Below are 20,959 nucleotides of genomic sequence, written 5' to 3'. Positions count from 1 at the left end.
TTGGAGTTAGGCAGCAACTTTTGCTCAGTGATGGCTAAGTGAGTGATCAGCTGAGAACATTAGCTGAAATGCTGATCACCAATATATTAAAAAGGCCAAAATCGTCTTGAACCAGATTAAAACTACTTTTTATCATTTAACAGTGGTCCAATTGTGTTTTGGGCTACTAAAGTTGCTCAATAAGATAAAGTCCTTTCTATCCTGTGCACACTTGTAAGTAGTCATTCATGCTTTAACTCCTCTAGACTGGATTATTGTAATGTTTTATATTCTGGCATCAGCAAACACCATATTCAAAGACTCCAAATGATTCAAAATGCTGGGGGCAGAATTTTAACCCACACTCCTAGAGGTGAGCACATAACACCAGTCCTTGCCTCCCTTCACTGGTGACCTGTGAGTTTTAGAATTAATTTGAACAATTTACGACTTAAGTTTAAAGCCCTCGATGGTTCAGGCTCCTGCTTATGTCTGTGACCTCCTCACTCTCTATGAGCCTAGATTTTGGGCCCTGCTACTGGTACCAAAATCTAGACTGGTCCCAAAAGAAGACAGAGCCTTTACTGTTCGGGTTTGCCGTTTCTTTTGACTGAACTTTTACTTCTCTTGTATTGTTGTTTTATGAATTGTTTTATTGTTTTTTAATTGTATTCCTAACAATTGTGTTTTTTTGTCAAGCACCTTGTAGCTCTGTTTTACAGGTGCTATACAAGTAAAGCTGGATTGGACTGGATCATTCAAAACGTCAGTTTCTGATGTTTTTATTCACTTTTTTAGTTTCCAATTGCCTGTGCTAACAATGTTCAAATATCACGCTGCCTTGTATTTTTAAATGCAATAATACAATCAGAATAGGGCTGCAGCTATCGAATATTTTAGTATTCGAGTATTCTACTGAAAGTCCCATCGATTAATCAAGTAATCGGATAAAATACATTTTTGTTTAGTTAAAGAGCAGTTATTTTTCAAATGAAAATTTTTCTCTTTAAGAAATAGAATTTTCTGATACAGCATGTCAACAAGAGCACTTGCTTTGGTAGCTCCAACATTTGTAAACACACTTTGACACATTTTTTGTGCCTTGTACATCTCATCAAATGCTGCGGACCCAAATGGCACCCATTTCGTAGAATGACCCATTAGTCTCCAAACTCCAGAAGAGAAGCTAGATTTGTTGCTAGTTGCTATTTTGTATAAGAGGTAGCTTGAGGGGTCTGAAAACTCTATTAATATGGCCTCAGTTTCATTTGACATATCACTCTTTGATCTTTTTTAAAATTAAATGATTCCTCGAGGCGGAGAGAATTACTCGAGTATTTTTTGTAAAAGAGTACCTCGAATCATTCGAGGAATCCTTTCAGCTCTAAACCAGAATAAATAATGGGAAAACGATGACAAGAATATGAAATTAAAAAATTTAAACAAATATAGACAAGTAGAGAAATATTGGAAAATGCTAGTTAGTAAAAAGTCAATGTCTAAGACAAGTACCAGTGTACTTTCTAGTTGGTAACACCAGCTATACCGGACCACGGAAACTTGGGTGACAAAACCAGGAGATTTTAGAGAACCCCTCATCTTTCCCACATTCAGATAACTCTTAAGCACCACTGTGAAACGTTTCTGCATGAAGCCAATACACGCCTTGAAACTTTCCATATTTCACTCCACAACTTATAACCCTCTCATCTCCCTGCTCTCCACACATCTCTCTTTCACTGACTGGCATGATTCACACAGGTTACCTCATCAGATTGGAAAACCCAGAAAAATTACATCTCAGCACTATTTATCCGCATCTCTCAAAACCCTGTCCTGATACTTTTATCATACGCTGACACACGCTGGTGACAGCAGTCTGCCTCTTTCAACAACAACAACAGCAGCAGAGAAGTGGAATGCTCACCTGGTCTGACCCCAATGCAGCACTCACTGAGTGTCTCCACCTCCGTACAGGCCATTGTTTGACTGACACAGCAGATCTAGCTACAGCTGAAGGATCAAGCCATCTAGTCCTGAGGTGTAAACATTTGTATTAAACCCACAATACGGGTCAGTACCCGCGTGACGGTATAAACTGATTTGTAAGACTCCACAGTGCTGAAACTCTTCTGTTTATAAGTGAAGTAACACTCACTCTGTCCTTTATTACTCCACCTCTCCTCCACTCTTAGTTACAGGGCCAAAACCTCCTCCTCTCTCCCCTCTACTCTCACTTCCCCCTCTCACTCATGGATTATTTTCTGCCTTGAAGCCATCCCCACACAGCCAGATGTGGAAGACTTAAGCTGTTTCCATCAAGCTGCTGGAGTCTGAGTCAGCACCGACTTCAGACCAAGGACAAAACAACGGCATCTTAGACGAGCTTCTGGCAACAACACAAGTGTAACATTAACCAGGAGGAGGAGGAAAAGGGGGAGAAGACGAAGATGAACTCAATACAAAGAATGAGGAAAGATACTTCTCTATTCGCAGGAAGGGATGCGTTAAAGCTTACAGAGAAACACAAGCTCAGGAAACAGCTGGTCTTACTAACCTTATGTGTTTTTTCAGTCAATCTTGCTCTGACATGCTAAACTTTAGATGGTTACATCACTTCATTGGCTGTCAGCTTTTGGGTAATATATCTGCTTTTCCTCAAACCACAGCTGGGAATTATTCACTAAAGTCACATGTGGTAAATTAGTCCGAGCCCTGACTTCAGCGCTCATTTAGCCCGGCTTGAAAAGGGTCTTTACTCTGCTGAAGAGACAATTCACGCCCTCCTTTACGTCTGTGAGCTGCTGGAGTGAGACACTCAGGGCGGACGTGTTTGTTCAGGGGCGACATGAATGGACTTCCAGTCAGCGGTATTGTCCTGAATTCCTCCGGGAAACATCGCACAGCCTAACAAACACATGCTGACCCGTGACCCAGGCAGGCTGAGAGGAGAGGTGGATGACATGTGTGAGCTGTTAAAGCATACGCACAGACTGACGGGTCAGTGGGTCGATGGAGGAAACACGTGCCTGCTTAAATGTCTCTCCCTGTTAAGACTGGGAACTTTTTAATGCTGTCAAGAGTTTAATTAAAGACATTCTGTAAAATTTAAATAGCAGTAGTGGATTAAATGTCACTTATTACTAAGGCTGAGTACCGAACTTCAGTTCTTTTATGGCACAGACCAGAATGCTACCATAGCACTGAGTATCAAAACATGCCTTGTCTTTTGGTGCCAAGCTTTGGTATCAAAAGGGTTAATCACGTTATCAAAATTGGATCATGCCACCTGTGATTGGCTAATGTAACACTTGGTTGTGGCATGCAGGACAGCGCTACCTATCCAAAGCACACACAGGCAGACAAGTCCATGTCGCTCACACTGCAGTCTCTCCAAGTTGCAGCCGGAGCAGGTGACTGCTACATGCAAATGAATTTGGATTACTTTTGCCAGTCCCAAGACCAAATAAAGGAGAGAGGCTGATATTTGACTTTAAAAGAAACAAGACTTAACAGGAAAAGGGTTATTTATAGTTATTAACACATTCATGGTATATTTAGTATAAACTGTAGTATCAACAATTATTTATTAACTTTTTAAATGAGAAAACTGCTCAGAGTGGAAAAATACTAAAACAACAACAAAAAAAACACTCCAGATTTGTACCATTGTGTGTGATGTAATTTTTTTTGCTAAACTTGGTATAAAATTGGTACCAAAAAAAAAAAGTCAAAAGGAATCAGTATCGAAATGAAGGTGGTCATTGTTGGTACAAGCATCGAAAACTTTTACTAACGCCCCGCCTCACTTAACACCTCAATTTAGGATTTTCAAACACCTTGAAATTTTGCTTTTCTTGTTGTGAAAAAAAATACGATTCAATTAATTTTCAAATTTGGAAATTATCAATGATAGATTGTTAACAAAGATCAATCAATCAAATACCTTAACCTGCACGCCTGGTCTTATTTCTTACTTCTTTTTAACTTCGGGCTTTATTCTTTAGTTTCTTATTTTTGGATACTGTTGTATTCTTATTTTTGCCGAATATTATATATCTGTGCATGCTTCTTATCTGTTAAGTTACCTTTTTTAGGAGTTTGACAGGTAACAGGTAAGGAAGCAGGAAGAATAATTTCAAATCAAAGAACTTAAAAAAAACTCCAAAGCAAAAATCTAAAAAGTAGTACACTAGTTTGGCCCTTTTGGATAAGTTGTGGCCCCAGAAAAGAGGCGACCAGCAAGCGCTCTCCCACATTTTACTCCCTGCACTCTTGCCTTGTTTCCTGTTTTATCCACTGTCTGATTCTGTCTGGTTATAATGGAAAAAAGCCGAAACTGTAAATAAAAAAACAGAAAAACATCCTGTTAAACCAAATTAATTTGCACAATTATCCCTCAATAGGGATACTGCTGCTGGATTGAAGATCTGTGCAATATCAGAGCTGGTTTATCAACAAGTCAAGCAGAAACAATGGCTTATCAAAACCGGATCCTCTGCTCTGCTGTTTACTACTGCCAATTTACCGTCATTACAAACAGAATGGAAACTTACGGAAAGTATCACCACAGTTTTTATTCTCTAAATGTGCTCAACAGCTTTTTACATTCAACCTCTTTTTTAAGGCTGTCACATCATCCTTTAATTCTGAATAAATCAGGAAGACTCCTTGATGCTGATTTTTTACTTCATGTCTCACTAGTGGGGAAAAAAAAAAAACATCCCCTTGGTTTTGCCTCTCACCCTCCTGACTGCTGACTCTCAAAACAAAAGCAGTCTCAGTCGTTCTGACCTGTCCTGACGGATGACAGATAAACACCTGTGTGTTAAGATCAATATGCGAGAGGGAGATCTGCAGTTGGCGCAGTGCTGGGGCTGGCTCCGGTGAATGGAAAGTATGAGGTGTGTGATCTCACTGCGGGGGAAATGACAAAAGCCGACGTGATGTGCGGGTGTTACTACTGTTGACATTCCACAAAATGTTCCACAGTCGAGAGATTTTACGGCTCTCTCCTGCAGACAGCAGCAGCAGCAGCCGCAGAGCAGGACGGCACAAAATCCCACAGTTATCCAAAACACGTCTAATCCAGCCTGGCTGAACACACTGTGTTTGTTGACTGTATCTGACTAATTAGATTTCTTCAAGCATGGTGATCAATATTGCAGTGATTGCACTGGAGCGATCTCACTTCACCATCGAAGCCATGATTAGGAACTGGCAGAGGCAGCGGTGAATCTAACCCACTCGTAGAGCCTGATAATCGTGGAGCCATCCATCAGTGTCTGAGTTAGTCTCCTGTGGCAGCCAAATCAACACCGACATCATGAGGGTGAGGGAGGCTAACGTGCTGCTTGGCTAGCACGGTGAAATTTTTTCCAATCTCACTGCACAAAAGGAGGAGATGATTGACTCAAGTCTAGGGGAAAAAGACTCATTTGAAAAGCTACCAGCCGATCCAGGATGTACGTGTCTGTGTGCATGTGCAGCACGGTTTGAGAAGAGGGCTGCAAACTCTTTCATCAAGTTTCAGTGATTCAAGAGGGAAGCTGTTAAAAATTGAAACTCTTTTAATTTTAGTCCCTCTGCTCTGTTGATGATTAATCAGCAGCACAATTTGTAAAATGACAGAGCTTGTAGTAAGCGTCACTTGTAATCACATCCCAACAGGTGTTGGCTTTGTTAACCACACAAGAGAGACAAAGTGAGCACTATCGTCCACCTGGCTGTACAATCCAGATGTAGGGATGTATAGCAGTTAAAAATGGGTATAGCTGAAGCTAGCTTTGATCTGATGCAATAAAATTTGTGTAAACGATATATTTTTTTTAAGTTAAGGGCAAACCCCATGTCAATCGTTTGCTTGGACGAGGAAGGAAATTATGACCTTCTTCCACCAGAAACATCCAAAAAGTTAATCATCGATGTGGTGACGCGCTGCAACAGCAGTCTGGATATGATCAAACGCTCTCCCTGTTTCCACCAAGCAGTCCAGTGAAGCCTGATCCTGTTTGTGTTTCCACAGCCGACCGTGCCCCCTTGTGGCGAGCAGTGTGTAAGCTGGATGCCAATAGCTGCGCCAACTACGTAGTAGCATGACACAGTGTATCCTAGGGCTGGGTGATTATGGTAAAAATAAGAATCCTGATTATTTTAAGTGATATTGAAATCACAATTAATATACACAATTATTCATTTATTCAAAAACTTCAGTACTGATTTAAACATAAATTTAAAGAACCAGCAAGTGGCACATACAGTATTATTGATACACATAAGTCACACACACTCGCTGTGGCTGCACATGGAACACAGAAGAGCTATGAAGCTCAGGAACTTGCATACATCTACACTGTGTGGCATATTGATTGTTTTTCTTTGATTATATTGTTTTTATGATTGTCAGATGGCAAAATTGAAATCATGATTAAAATCCAATTAATTGTCCAGCCCTAGTGTACCCTACTAATAAATCCAATGAAGAAGAAAAACGTGACATGGTAAAAAAAGAGGAACAATGGAAGACATCCAGCAATTTGTCCTCTTTGAGACTGGCATGTGGCTTTTTGTTGCAAAGCTCAATCAATTTTTGTTTCATAGAAGAATGTGTGTCATGGAGAGAAATGTAGCTCCTGTCACACAGTAAGTGACGATTCTATTAACCAATCAACAGACTGCAGTCTTGTAGCTCCACCTTTTGGGGTTGGATCGGATCAGCCTGGCACCCCAATGGAAAGTTCCCAAAAAGTGGGACAGTTCATCGCTGTTATTTGAGAATATGTCCGGGGATAAGTCAGTGGAAATACCACAAAATGTGTGCCGTACAGAGACGAAAAAAATGACGGGGCTTTTGTCTAACGTGATGCCTGTGAAACTGACACTTCACGTGGCAATGATGCAAGTGCTGTGGAGGACATAGTAAGGCTCTTTAAGCCTCTGACAACAGCACTGTGTTATAAAAAAAACAGTTTGTGCCTATTAAGCACATGATCTATCAGAACATGCCAAGCCAGGAACCTTTGAATGGGAATATAACAGAGTAACAGAGTCTGTTCTGACTCTGCTTCATTGTGTTTCGACACGAATGCTTTCATCCATCAGTCCTCCAATGAAGAAGCTCTCCTCATTCACGCTGGGCTGTAAAACCTCAAACCTGTTGACTCCTTTACAAGCATTTATGTCAGGAACTTTTTGTGTTTTTGCAAGCTAATGACAAAAGCACATGGCTTTGATTTTTGAGTTACATCACACCTTTAAATTACAACTCTCCTATCTAAAAAAGGAAATAAAAGAAAAATCATTTGCATCATGAGTCCAATCTTGTTTTTGTGATAAAATCATATCATGAACCAAAAATGACGATTTGAATTGAATCGTGGGCTAAGTGGACACCTTCTCATTGTTATCACGTTATCAAATACTACAATAAGTTAATTAGCCTGAAAGGGTTCCTCTTATGTACATGAACACACTGTGAAAATACTCCACCAAAAGTTTGATGTGCAACAAGTCTTTTCACTGTGGTGGCTGTTCTGCCTCTGAATGCCTCTACATGTTCATACAGCGGTAATGTCCTCACCATTTTTGCGTTCGTTGAGTGGAGGCAGATTCTGTGTGGGCTGCAGCGACAGCTCCTCCATCTCATGGGTCACCGCCTCGCTCTGAGGACTGGGCAGCAGCAGATTCAGCATCCCACAATCCCCCTCTGCTCCGAGCAGCCCCTGAGAGGCCTGGGTCTCCATGCTGCCTCTGGAGGGGACCGGGGTGTACAGATCACTGTCCCTTGGGTAACGTCTTGCTGCAACCTGGATCAATACAAGAGAGGAGAAGAGAGTGAGGAGTCAGAGGAGAAAGTATGACTGATTTCATCATTTCACTCATGAACAGCAGCCGTTGTGATTACTAACCATCATCCTGTTGGTATGACGACTTCACCCAACTGGTAAAATGCTAAGGGTGGCATTTTATTCCAGCCATCTGGAAGAGCTCAGCCACAGCCCAAATTATTCATTAAACAAGCCGCACAAGCCATTATACTGAATAATCACTTCAAACCGCTGCTCATGAGCAACAACGCCAGTGTGAGCATGAATGTTCTCTCTGTTCAGACAGGCTTCATGATCAGGAATATGACGTCGCTGCGGCGGTTTCAAACGGAAGGAACGGAAACATTTCAGGGAGCAAAACAAACAGTTTAGTATCCATGGCTTCCCTGCCGTCTCTTACCCAGTACATGACAGACAGCAGGGCCTCTGCATATGTGCTATTTATCGCTCTCCAGCATCACTTCTATCAACTCCTGCGCGCTCTTTACCAACCATCCTGATGTGTTGCTCTTGGCTGAGAACGTCAGTGTTCCTATGGCTGCTTTTATTTCTCCCTGATGGGCCTCTTAAGTGCCAGAGGCATGAGACGGATCGGAGAGTCTGTGGGACCCGACTGGACTCAGACTTCTGTGGTTTCAACACGTCTCAGTGATGTACATTCTGGTGGCTGCGTGATGAAGTCATGAAGTGAACAAACAGAACATATGTTACGGACCATGTTCCATCATCTCCTAGTCTGCACTGAAGGTTAAAAAAGGTTTAAAAACACTTTCTTCTTCTGCTGTAATGTGGCTTTATGTGGGCTAGTTTTAACAGATCTTTAACTGAACATAATGCTTTTTGTTTTTAACGCTACCTTGAATGTAAAGAGTGGAGCAGAAAATACATAAAGTACACTGAATGAGCAATGCAGGAATTTCTATGTCAGAGATTAAAGAGGGGTATGATGCTTTCACATGTTTCAAACATGGATATAAAAATCAACTTCGAAAGTTTGTACTTAATGTGTGCAAATTTTCAAATCCCCATATGTTGTAGAGATCCCAAAATCTGACTGCAAACTGTTAAATACTGTTTGTTCTAAAAATAGCACAAGATCTTCATGAGACCTGCTCAAACGATGATGTCATCATCAGGATCTCCAAACTGGTTCATGAAACATTGGAGGGGTGGGCCTAAAACATTAAGGTCTGCCCATAGCTCTTCCCTCAACAGGCATCAAAGGGTCTGACCAATCACAGGGAAGGGGGTTAATGGAGCTGGGAACTTTAAAGAAACAGCAGCTACAAAAAAATTTTAGACAAAGACTTTTTTTTTAAACACCAGTGTGAGACAGATGGGGATTTTTTTTTTTTTTTGGAGCTGTCAATCATGTAAAACTATTACGGGTATACCAGAGGGACACTATAAAGACTAAAATTTAAAAAAGCACAACATCCCCACCTTTAAAGGGACTGAAACTTCAACATTTAATAACTCAGAGGAGTAATCAGTACATCAAAAATCAAGCTCCCTGTGACGTCTCATAAACAAACACATTCTTTTCCAAGTGAAAAGTGATGTATGCACAAGTCATAGCACCGGTGTGTATTACTTGTTTACTTGACATTTACTGGCTGTCTCAACTGGTGTGTGCTTTATCTGTGAAGTTGGCTTTTGACCTGCAGCCACTTCCTGGCCTTGTAATAATGATTTAGTGCCTGCAAAACAACAAGCTGTAGCCACAGGCGTGGTCTAGGTCTTTGTTTTCACAGTTTACCCTCTGTTGTAGTTTGTTCTGCCACTGAACTGCAGTAACAGATCTCTCTAACAGTGTGCTTAGTGTAAAGCCTTCACTCCTCTACAGCGCGTGAGTATTTCACAAAGATTCAGTCAGATTGTGGGTGAACCAGGTTTTTGAGCATAGATATTTCACATCAGCCCTTTAAGTCTCAGCTGAACTTCACCACAAAGTGAAATAGGACAAAGTCACTCTATGGTGTTTTGTGTGGTTTACCCATTCTGACACGGTAACTCTGCTGCGGCTACCTAACAAAGCCCTTTCATCACCATGCCTTTGTACTTTTGCAATGAACTAAAGAAAAACCATTATATTGGTGTTGCAGTGTTGGATTTTGGAGTGTAAACACACTTGACGCTGCAACCTAAAGTTTTTAAAAATGCAGGATGAGAACTATTTCTGGCTAAAATTGCATGTCAGAAAAGTCAAACATCCTGGAAAAACAATCATGATGGAATCCAAATCCTGATCCTGCCCCCAAAAAATCCTGACCCATGTTCCCTGTATCGCCTCCTAATGGGGAAACTATTCCATGCAAAGAAGCAGTTCCCTGACATTTTTGCAGGAATTACAGAAACTGATGACTTATCACCTGGTATCATGAGACAGTTAAATAACAGGTGAGGTTTGATTTCATAAGTCTATAATGATGACACAAGCATGGTTGATGCCACTTGTTGATCAATTACAGAGCATCATGTTACTTTGTTACTTTCACGTCCCTGGCTTTTGGTCGATTGCGCAAAAGTCTGGACAGCCCTTCTGTAGCTGCAGCGTTTGCTGTGTTAATATTAGTGACATACCACCAGTGAGGCATTTTTGCTTTTTATCAAACAGCAATTGGCCCTACAACGATCCTGTCCTCCCTTTTGTGTACACTGCTTTTTATCTCCGTGTAAGTCCCTTCATGTTAATAATCTGCAGGTTGGCTGCTTTCAGTTATTACTGGAGAAATTCACCTGCTGAACTTTACTGTTTGAACAAGACAAGAATAAATCCTCCTGTTAAAATTTAACAAGTCTGAGTGTCTCAGAGCATCAAGATGTGAAAAAGTGACGTGGAGAGAGTTTATGAGTGATTTATGTCCTTTGTCTGAGATCAGAGGAGTACACAATATAAACAGTAGGGATGTATCAATCATACTTTTGTTGTTCAGATATCGATTTCGTTACCGATACCTGGGCTTTGGTATTAACCGATACCGATACCAGTGTTAAATAATAGCCTGCATGCCTTACTGCAGAATAAGACAGGTAATGTTTTGGGTAAAGGCAAAAAATGAGTAGGTGGAATTACTGAAGTTAACATTTATTCAAACTATGAAATATTTAAATGTTTACCATCAAAACAGTACTTCAGAATGTATACAAGTTCTTTTCAAATGTAAACTTTTACACCCTGTTGACTGGTAATGCAGCACAAACAAAGCAAGTGCATCAGAGGCAGCATTTCAAATCAAGTAGCAAAGAGCGCTGGTAAAAAAAAAAAGACAAAGAGCTGTTTGCCACCAGTACCAATCCACCTTAGAGGAAACCACCGATAAGTATCAGTGCATCCCTAATAAAAAGTAGTAGTTGTAAATATTCATAAATAAAAACGGTATAACCCAGAGATCATGCCTACCTGGAGAAACAGAGGACAGCAAAGGAAAGAGGAATGAAGGCTTCTAGCTGGTTGCTCTCAAAGGTCACCCTAAGCCATTGGAGTCAGACCTGTAAGGAAACAGAGACAAGAAACACCACAGATGCATTAATCCATTACAAGTTTTGACAAATCACATCCTGATGAACTAAAAAACTGAATCACAGATGTAACAAACAACTACGCTTTAAAATCAGATTTGTGTCCAATAAAAAGCAGACAATAAGCGGCACTTAAAGATGTCTGAGTGAAACCAACCGACCCTCCAATCTGCATCAAGGCCTGAGAATGAATCTCCAAAGGTTGCCAGGAAAACCTGCAGCGGTCTCTATGACAATGGGAGAGGATCCTCCATACAGAGACAATAGGAAGTCTGAAGAGCTTTAATGAAGCAGCACACAGCAGTCTGACAGACACTCTGAATGTGAAACACTTAGCAGCGTACAGAGAAGCTTTTGGACAGTTTCTGTGTGCAAAGTATGAGACCCAATTAGGGTTTTGATTGCTGGATTAATTTAATGAATATCGAAGGAGAATCTGGTTGGATATTTGCTTATTTGCCTTTTGATATGTTGGATAAATCCTGATTACCACACTTTAAAAATAAGCATAAAAAACTACACTGGATTTGCTCCTTCTCCTAGCTTGTTCTGATGCTGATTAACATCGTGATGAGTCAGCGTTTCCAGTATGGTGAGGGCTTTTGTTGAGCTTCAAAACTTCAATTTAGAAATCAATAGCTGGCGTCACAGAGACTATACCCATGTTTTATTGAGTGTATGATCATAATGGAGTTTTTCATGCAGAGAGAGTTTATAAAATCTGTTGTCAAACTGAAACTGCATTTTTTATCTTTTAAAATCGGCTTTTATTTCAGTCAGAAAGATCTCACTTGGTCTCTGGGTTTGGTTTCAGGTCGTACCTGGGGAGGTTGGGTAGCAGAAAATAAACACACATGAAAAGGCACAAGAAGAGAGAACAGGGTGATGGCAAAAGGGATACGACATGCTGTGTGTGTTTACGAGTTCGGGGGCAAAATGAAAGGAAAAAAGATGCCTGGGTGCACAAACGAGTGGGTGAGGAGGGAACAAACGTCTGTCACGGCCTATGAAGCGGCGCAGGATAAACATCGACGCGGCCCCAGCAGAATCAAAGACAAGATCCAGATGGCGGGCGCGGCGTGTCGTGCTGCCCTGGACTGGTCTTTTAACAGCACAGGGCAACAAGGAGCATGTGTTACATCAAAGGGTAAGAGGACTGTACTGTGTACACCCACGCTCAAAGAGACCACGAGAGCTTCAGGTGGAGCTGATGGCAGAGGGTAATATACAGAGTGGGTGTTAGGTGACATGTGGTTACAGAGACTGATATTAGCAATAAAAGGTGATGGTAGATCTCTGCTACGTCACTGAACTGTTAGAGCAGCACGATGTGATATCTGTGCCATGATGTGGGTGTGTTCCAGTCTGTTTTTAAAGCTGGCGTATGCTGATGCCTGCTTTATGGTTCTAATAATAAGGACACATGTCCCATCGCTGTTAGAGCATGGTTGATTTTCCGGCTCAACAGCCACATGACATGTGCCAATACCAAAATATTTTATCAATCATGATGTCTACAGATTATTTTTTTCTGAAAACGTACAGCTGCCTTGATTTGTGCATCAATTTGCAAACTGAGTAAAAAACAACAGTCTACTGTTTGAAACGCTTTGAAACACTTTGAAAAAATATGTCAAATTTCCATAACTCTGATTAATCGGTCGGGCCGATTAATCGGAGTTATGGAATTTTAACGTCATGTAAGTTGCGATAGACGCGATTTTAACGTCATGTAAGTTGCTCATTGTGTTTTTACGTTTTTTTTCATACTTACTGTGTTTAAAGTTTGACTTATTTGACTTATTATTGTGTTTGCAGCTTGTTCTTATTTATCATTGGTTAACACTACAGTTCTTATGTTGACAGTTTTAAAATTTAAGTTTCTTGTCTTAATTCAATAGTGTTCTGTCTCTGTCTTGAATCATATGGGTATTATAATGATTTGTGATTATATACAGTATATATCCTGTGTATATCAATAAATGTATTATATATATCAGCCGACATATCTGATATCGGGCGATATATCGGATATTGGCTTTTTTTTGCCCCCAGTATCAGTATCGGCATCGGCCCCAAAAATCCCATATCGGTCGGGCTCTAATTTAAAGCTCCTGTGAGGGAACTCTTGGTTCAAATCATTTTTGGCGCCCCCTCTGGAGAAAGTGAGGATTTTTTTAAGAATGTGCATTTCGAGCTAAAATACTCTTCATTGGCGTCTGTTCAGCAATTGGTTGACTACACATGCTGTTAACAGAACACTTGTGTGGCACTTGCGTTAACATGACCAGGACGAAGTGCTGCTGGTAGTTGGCAAGGTTAGCGTCTCGACATTTAAGCTGATGTTTCTTGGTTTGTGACGATTTTAGTGCCCCCTGTGGACAAAGCGCTAGTTCTCTTCTCTCAGCTGATCTTGTCCTGTGCAACAAAAAAGTAGTGTTTTTTGGATTAAAAACATCATATTTTCAAAAGCAACAACTAGTCTAAATCTCAGGGATGGAAAAATGTTTACAAAGTTACTGACAGTTACGGACTTGAAACCTGCACATAGAAGGGAAAAACTGATATAATCAATCCTCCGGCTGATTCTCTTGTGTGCTTTTGTAAGCCATGTAGAGTCAGTGATATTAATTCCAGTGTTCACCAGAGGAGCTTTTCTTTGTTATTTATGACGGTACTCAAAGAGTCTCTCAGTTGAGGACTGATCATAAGGCCATCTAACTGATCTGTTCTTTCACTTATCCAGAGTGGAGTCCCTGTAGCAGCACGATGAGTGAGTCGACCCAGTCACTCCTTAATTCCTTATAATTCCTTCAGAAAGATGTGGGTCTCCTGCCAGTCAGACACACCAGGAAAACCCATAAACAGAGAGGTCCAGGAGGTAACCTAATCAGATGCCCAAACCACCTTAACTGGCTCCTTTCAATACGATCGCTGTCCCAGAAAACGTCACATTCACTTCTTGCTGATGAGGAAACAAACCAATAGTCATGATGGGGAAAGTGTGCTGTGGCGATCTTTTCAGAGCACCACGAATGTTAGATAAAGAGTCTCTACTTACAACATGTTATAAGACTTGTCTAATCAGTGCTGATAAAACTGTGTTAATAATTCATATATATAGAAAACGTGATTCTGTCTTTTGCCATGTCATTCAGCCAGACGCTCCAATCCAACCTTTTAGTTCCTTATTCTGATACCTCGGCTTTGGTATCAGCTGATGCTGGTACTGATCAGATCTGGTATCAGTATTATTTTAACAATCTTAATTCCCTAGTATGAGGAAGAGATGGAGAATGATTTTTTGGAAACTTGGGACCTTTCTATCTTGCAGAGCTCCAGACTAACTTTTCACTGGTTGCACTGGTGAGCCTAACTTAGTTCCGACTCTGATGTTATTGGGAAGTGCCATGGCTAGGTGTCTTTCCAGGGACCCAAGGCTCTGGTAGGCCTGTCACGATAAGCTGATAAGCTCTCGATAAACTGACACGTGCATGCATGTTTTTTTTCCTTCTCTCTTTCGACCAAAGAGGCTGAATGAGAAGATGGCTCACTACGTCTATCTTTCCTAACATCAGGGTGCATAGGTTCTATAGCGGATTTAGCGGATTTATAGCGGAGTGAGCATCTGTCAAAAATGCGATCTTTGGCATTTTTTGTGACGGGGCTGCTCGCGCGTACACAGGGAGAGAGCTGAAGTGAGCGTCCTGAGGGGTACGGTTCTTAAGCCGCCTGCCACAGTCCCAGTGTGGGAATATTGATTTTTATCAGAATGAACAAATTGTCGTCTAGCAAAATTTGTTATCGTGACAAGTCTAGGCTCTGGTCTTGGCTGGATGGACTTTCAATAATTCAACGTAGAGAAAGTGTGAGTTGCACTCTTAAAAAATTTGGTTGCACTCTGGAGCCCTGTCTCACTTTTATCACAGAACAGTTTCACTGGTCAATCCAATCTAGCTTTTTGAGTCTGTATCAGAACAATAGGTAATACCACGGTCAGATTGGTGTACCCCTTGGTCTTCGTCAACTGACTGTAAGACTGGCAGCTTGTAAGCATTAGCACACAAGTTTAAAATCTGCACATTTGCAGTAATGCAGGCTGAAGGAAAGGATTGTTTTCCCCCATGCCAACTCCCCACCTCCAACAGATAAAACTACTCCAAGCATGACACAACGCTGACTGTATTAATGTGAAGGAGTAACAGCTCTGCTCCAGATGTCTGTGCTCCTGTACCATTCTCTCAGGCTGTGGCTACTCATTTCCACAGCTTCTAACTCAAGATCTCATTCTGTATCTTTTGTTTGCCATAGACGGCTCATGGGTGAGGAATGAGACGTGTCAACAAACTCAGCTGACAGTACGGAAAAGTGAGTGAAGAATCTGTGAAATCGAACCCTTCATTTATATTAAAATATTTCATTTGATCTTTAACAGGTTTCTGAAAAACGAATTACTTAAGTGGTGTACTGCTTTGAGATCTGCTCTATTGCTAAAAAAGCACGTCCAGCTTGTAGGATTGGTCATAAGCAGGTCAGGATCAGAGTCACTGTTACTGCAGAGCCTCTGAGGGACTGAAATGTGCACGGCATGATATTCATACAAAGCACTCTGTGAAGTGACTGACAATAGAGTGGTTTGATCTCTGTGATGTCGCTGAAAGAGCTAAAAATACAATTGATTCAAGATTTCTAAATAAGACAATCACCACCAAACAGAATTCAGTGTGAAGCTGGTTTGAAGCTTTTTCTACATCAAAATATCCTATTGTAGAGCTTGAAATCATGTTTCAAGTTTTTTGTTTTCAAACACAGGATGCTGTAAAATCAAGACTTCATATGTTATCACTTGTGACAGCGTTTCTTTAGTACAATGGCAGTTTGTGGGTGTGTCTGTCCCCTGAGGCTGTTCTTTCTCTCACTGCCTTATAAAGAGCTAACGTGTGCAGTACAGGTGAGAGGGATTTATGACGTCGCGCATAAAACATCCTCCTGACTGGCGGTTAAAAAAACAACCTCCAAAGACGGCGTATTCAGTATTTCACAAGTGTGTTTTTCAAGATATACGGCCAGTTATCTTCAGAGAGCTCTGAATCAAAACGAGCGCAGAGCGATGTATCCATAACAGTAACAAACACAGAGAGGCAGCCTCTTCCCAGTCTCTGCATACTGACAAGAGAAGGCCATGGGTCAACTTTACTACAAATAGGCCTGGCTGGGAAGTCTTCCAGTGATGAGGAACCCACGAGTGCTTGCAAACACACACACACACGCATGCACACACACACACTTGCTTTACTGACAGCATTAGATAACTGAAAACCGCCACCCTGCTCTCGAGGAGCTAATAAACAACAAGCAGTGCAGGAGGTCTGGCAAATGTTACGGGGCAGAAACATGCCACGCTGAGGAACCGCTGAGGAGCATGTTGTGATGAAACAATGACGAACCACAGCGAGTGCAGCCGAGTCTGTTTTCTTCGTAAAATAGCTGAAAGGCTAAGACTGAAAAGAAAAGATCATCTCACCTCGCTCAACCACTTCCCAAGGAACAGTAATAACAGAAAGTAGTTTGAGGCATGCCACTCTTGGCTGAGTTGAATAAGCCAGTTTCCTAGAGGCATATTCCAGTTTTCAAACTGCTTCAAATGCTTTAACATGGCACATGACTTAATGAGGGGTGGTGCTCTGTCTTTAACAAGACTGGCTTTTTACAAAACTTGTAGTCAAGTTTCATTGATTTGATTTAATGCTACGCACGTGTACACTAGATGGCGGTGAGGGATTGTTTGCAGTCAAAGAAGAGGAAGTGATGCTCTGCATTCGATTTAGTCAGACTGGACTAATGCTAATAAAGTTAGCCGATCAACTGCTCACTGTAATGTTGATAACAGGCTGCAGCTTTCAGAACACTCAGTTGCACTCAAGGGGCAACTTCTGGTTTAGAAAAATGAAGCCTATGTGGAAGTGCTAAGAGTTGCTGTTCATCGAGAATCCGCTTGAGGCTGGCTGCAGAAAGACCAGGAGTCACGTACACATCCGGCCAAAAGGAACAGACTTACGGCATTTAAAAGCATATTTATTGCCTGGTTCAAAAGACAGCCTATATCTTAAACACTGTTTTCACTATCTGCACACACTGTACGGTGAGTGAATTTTTTTCTAACTCAGTAGTTTAGAAGTTATTGATTGTCCAATTAGAGACACAGCTCAGGTCACGTGACTAATGGGCACGCTGTAGCTTTCTAAAAGGAAGCTCACAGCCGGCGTCATAACTAATATGGCTGTGTCTGCTGACTGGCTTCATTTTATTCTTCTATGGTTACACTGTACGAGAAAAGACAACTGGGGCAGAGGTTCAGCCACAATCATTTTTGTTTTCTCTGACACAACAAAGTGAAAGACCACACAATATATTTGTTTTCGGGATGCACGATATTGGATTTTTGCCGATATCCGATATGCCGATATATAGAAACCCCTTTTGGCCGATACCAATACCAATATTCACAAGTTTGTTAGTTTTTTTCACTGTAAAGAAAGCTAAGTCTATCCTGTACTGGAATTTATATGTTACTCTTATTGTGACGGTCTTATTTGTTTAAGCAACACACATAAAACAAGACAGAAAACATTTGATTTTACCATAAATAAGAAATGTATTATTTTTTCAAACTCAAGACATTTAGTATTAAAATACAGAAGAATAATTTCTTTAAATCACATGAACTTTAAATGTACAATGCATTTTTAAACATAACCAAGTTGCATTTGATTATTTTAGAGCTACTGTAACAACCTGGTGACAGACACAGAGCTCTGCAGTGCAAATAAATAAAGTGCTACATTTTATTTAAGGAGCTTATTTTTCAGATTGAAAATAATAATAATCCTAACTGAATAGCACCTTATCGGCTGTGCATATCAGCAGAAATTTTTATATCTGCCGATACGAAAAACGTGTTTTTAAGCTTTTATCAGCCAATACCGATATTGTGCCGAGACTATCGTGCATCCCTAAATTGTTTTTATTACTGCTAAAATTATATGGTCAACACAAACAAAACACAACACCAGTGTGTTAAAGGTGTCAGAACCTGGTGTCAGAAAACCCAATATACTAGTCTTAGACTAGTAGCATACCACTGATGGACCTGCCATGCCAGTTTGAAAAGTGGAATATTCCACTTGAGAACAGGCGCTTTTCGCTCACGATGCTGCTGGACTAACTTTTCTCTGTGATGACATCAGAGGCGCAGCAGAAGTACCAGAACAAGCACAGAGCATGAGAACCACACAGAGCCAAGCTAAAGTTTGAGGGTGCAATTTTCGGGGCCTTAAATAGCATGCGACTCGTCCAACAAAAATGTCTTCTTCTATCCAGAGATAAGACAGAGATGATGTCATCGCCGCGGCTCATACACTGGAGTCTCTCTGTTCTGCTCTGTTCCCACAGACACATGTGTTCTCTCGTTTCCTCCCTGGCTGCGTTTGTGAAATCCAGACTGAAAAGATCTAACTGAGAAACAAAAGGTCTAAGGGTCTGGAAGTGAAATACCATGGGACTGTCATAGAGGGAAATCGCAGCGGCCACTTAGCTGAACTTCAACAGCCTTGATTTGAAAGAGCAGGGGAGTTGAGAAAGTGTCGCCTGCAATGAAGCATAATGTAGGCTGGTTATATAAAGACGCTTCAGAGACATGAAAACCTGATTTGATGGCCTAGGGTGGTACTGCTCTGTAACAAGAAGAGTCTAGCAGCATGTCAGTCCTAATATCTTTTGTTCCTCAGCAGTCTGATTTCATGGTGTGATATTAAAAGAATCCTAATTCAGCCTGAGTGTGAACAAAACCCAAACTATTAACTGCAAACACAGCTGCTTATTATTTCATATTCAGTTACATTTTCATTTAATTCACCACAGCGAGGGGTATGGAAACCCAACACTTCAGTGATGTTAGCAGACAGTCTCCCTGCAAGCCAATACTGCATTAGGAGGTCCACTGAGCATTACATACGGCTTTGAGCCTTGGGATAATCACTTTACCTTTCAAGCATGAGCTTTAGTGTTTGATACCGCTAACACTTCACACCCTCTGTGACAGACTTTGACTGGATGGGGCCGATCACATCCTGCCAGCCTGTATGACTCACACAGACCCAAAAACCTGTTCAGATCTGCTGCAACGCTACCTCACTTTTCTTCGCTTCAATCGATTGGAGAGCAATGAGATAACATCATCGAGTCTCTGACAGCCAAAGGGGGCCTCTATTACGCAGCGGAACACACAGCATTAGTATTAGTTGAGTAAGAGGGTTGCCAACTCACAGAGACACAGCATGAGAGCATCCTGGCACGAGAGTAAACCGCAGGAATAAGCATACAGTGAACGAATACTCCACTTTCACACATGAATCCGACGACAAGCCGGTCTGAACAGTGAGAATGTACAAATTTCCACGCGGAAGTATTAATCACTGACATGGCTGTCGGCTTCACCACAGCTACTTTTATCGCACTGGAGGAGGTGGGTGGGTGTGGGATAAGCTAACATGAGCTAGTTACTTTAAATCTGACAGGTGAGTGACTTGCAGACAGTGCCAACCATTAAGGACGAAGCCGCAACATTACCCTGTTGTAGAAATAGAAAACAAGTCCTCCGTTAGGTCTATCTATTGCCCATGTTTTGCTGTGTATACTTACTGAGCCCCGTCTGCTGTCTCTGTCTGCATTTCACGGACGCACCTCAACAACAACCTCCCCACAGTTTCGCTAGTTAGCTCGGTTTCGCTAACTCAGGCTAACATGCTAAAAACAAGACAGCGCCGCCGGAGCGCCGCGGACTTACCAAATCGCAAAGACTTGAAACCGGAATCCGTCCGAGCTCTGGTTCACGAGGAAATATCCATTAATATCACCGGGGGTGTCGTCTGTATTGTTTTTCTTTCTAGCTGTGGGATTGAAGTTTATTTCGCGGAGTAAAATGGCTGCGACTGGTCTAGCTTCGGATGCAGGGTGACGTAATGACGCTCTCGGACAGGAGCAGTTGAGGGGGCGTGGCGCGGGACAGGGATCGCTGTCCTCTGCACCGGTCAGCAGTTTATCCCTTATGAGCTACAGATAAGCCTGACCAGTATTTTTACCACACTTATGAAAAACAACAACTCCATATTCTCATTAGTGACACATTTTTTCCGTGTACAGAGACCCTACATCAACATTCTATTCTCACACGCGCTCTGCCAGTGTTACATAACTGCTACAGTGAACCTGTTATCCACAAGAGAGTAAACAGCCATCATCATTTAACCCTTCATTGGGACTTGAAGAAAAAAAAATCTTCAGAACATCTTTAGTATTAAAACTATACACTAAATGATACACATTAGAGTTTAGTGAACTGCCCCACAGGATTATTGGGCACCTCTCCCCAAAATGGGCAAGAAAAACCTGTTCATTCAACAATTGAACAAATTGTAGTTTTTGACCTTAACTCGTCGAAATTGGAGAAAAATATTGCTTGCACAGCTGAGTAACATGTGACTTAGATAGGAGGCACTTGTAACCAGAAAATAACCACTTTTTGTCACTCTATGCATGATGACTCTTTCAAAATTAAAATCTCTCTTCCCCTT

The 20,959-nt window shown here is 41.4% G+C and overlaps 1 protein-coding gene across 1 annotated transcript in view; it reads right to left on the bottom strand.

The window, feature by feature from the left end:
- Nucleotides 1-20,327, bottom strand: part of mrtfba (myocardin related transcription factor Ba) — a 34,978-nt gene extending 14,651 nt beyond the window's left edge. The window contains exons 1-3 of the mRNA XM_074663091.1: nucleotides 20,173-20,327; nucleotides 11,209-11,297; nucleotides 7,559-7,784 (exon numbers count right to left, since the gene is read on the bottom strand). Of these exons, the coding sequence (XP_074519192.1) occupies nucleotides 7,559-7,721 (163 nt within the window). The 5' untranslated portion in view covers nucleotides 7,722-7,784; nucleotides 11,209-11,297; nucleotides 20,173-20,327. The remainder of the gene's footprint in view (nucleotides 1-7,558; nucleotides 7,785-11,208; nucleotides 11,298-20,172) is intronic.
- Between the last annotated feature and the right edge of the window lie 632 nt (nucleotides 20,328-20,959).

Source organism: Halichoeres trimaculatus, unplaced genomic scaffold (assembly GCF_033239565.1).
Source record: "Halichoeres trimaculatus isolate MK-OKI-2021-1 unplaced genomic scaffold, fHalTri1.1 fHalTri1_scaffold_23, whole genome shotgun sequence".
Lineage (NCBI taxonomy): Eukaryota > Metazoa > Chordata > Actinopteri > Labriformes > Labridae > Halichoeres > Halichoeres trimaculatus.
This window is presented reverse-complemented; position numbering and strand designations above follow the sequence as displayed.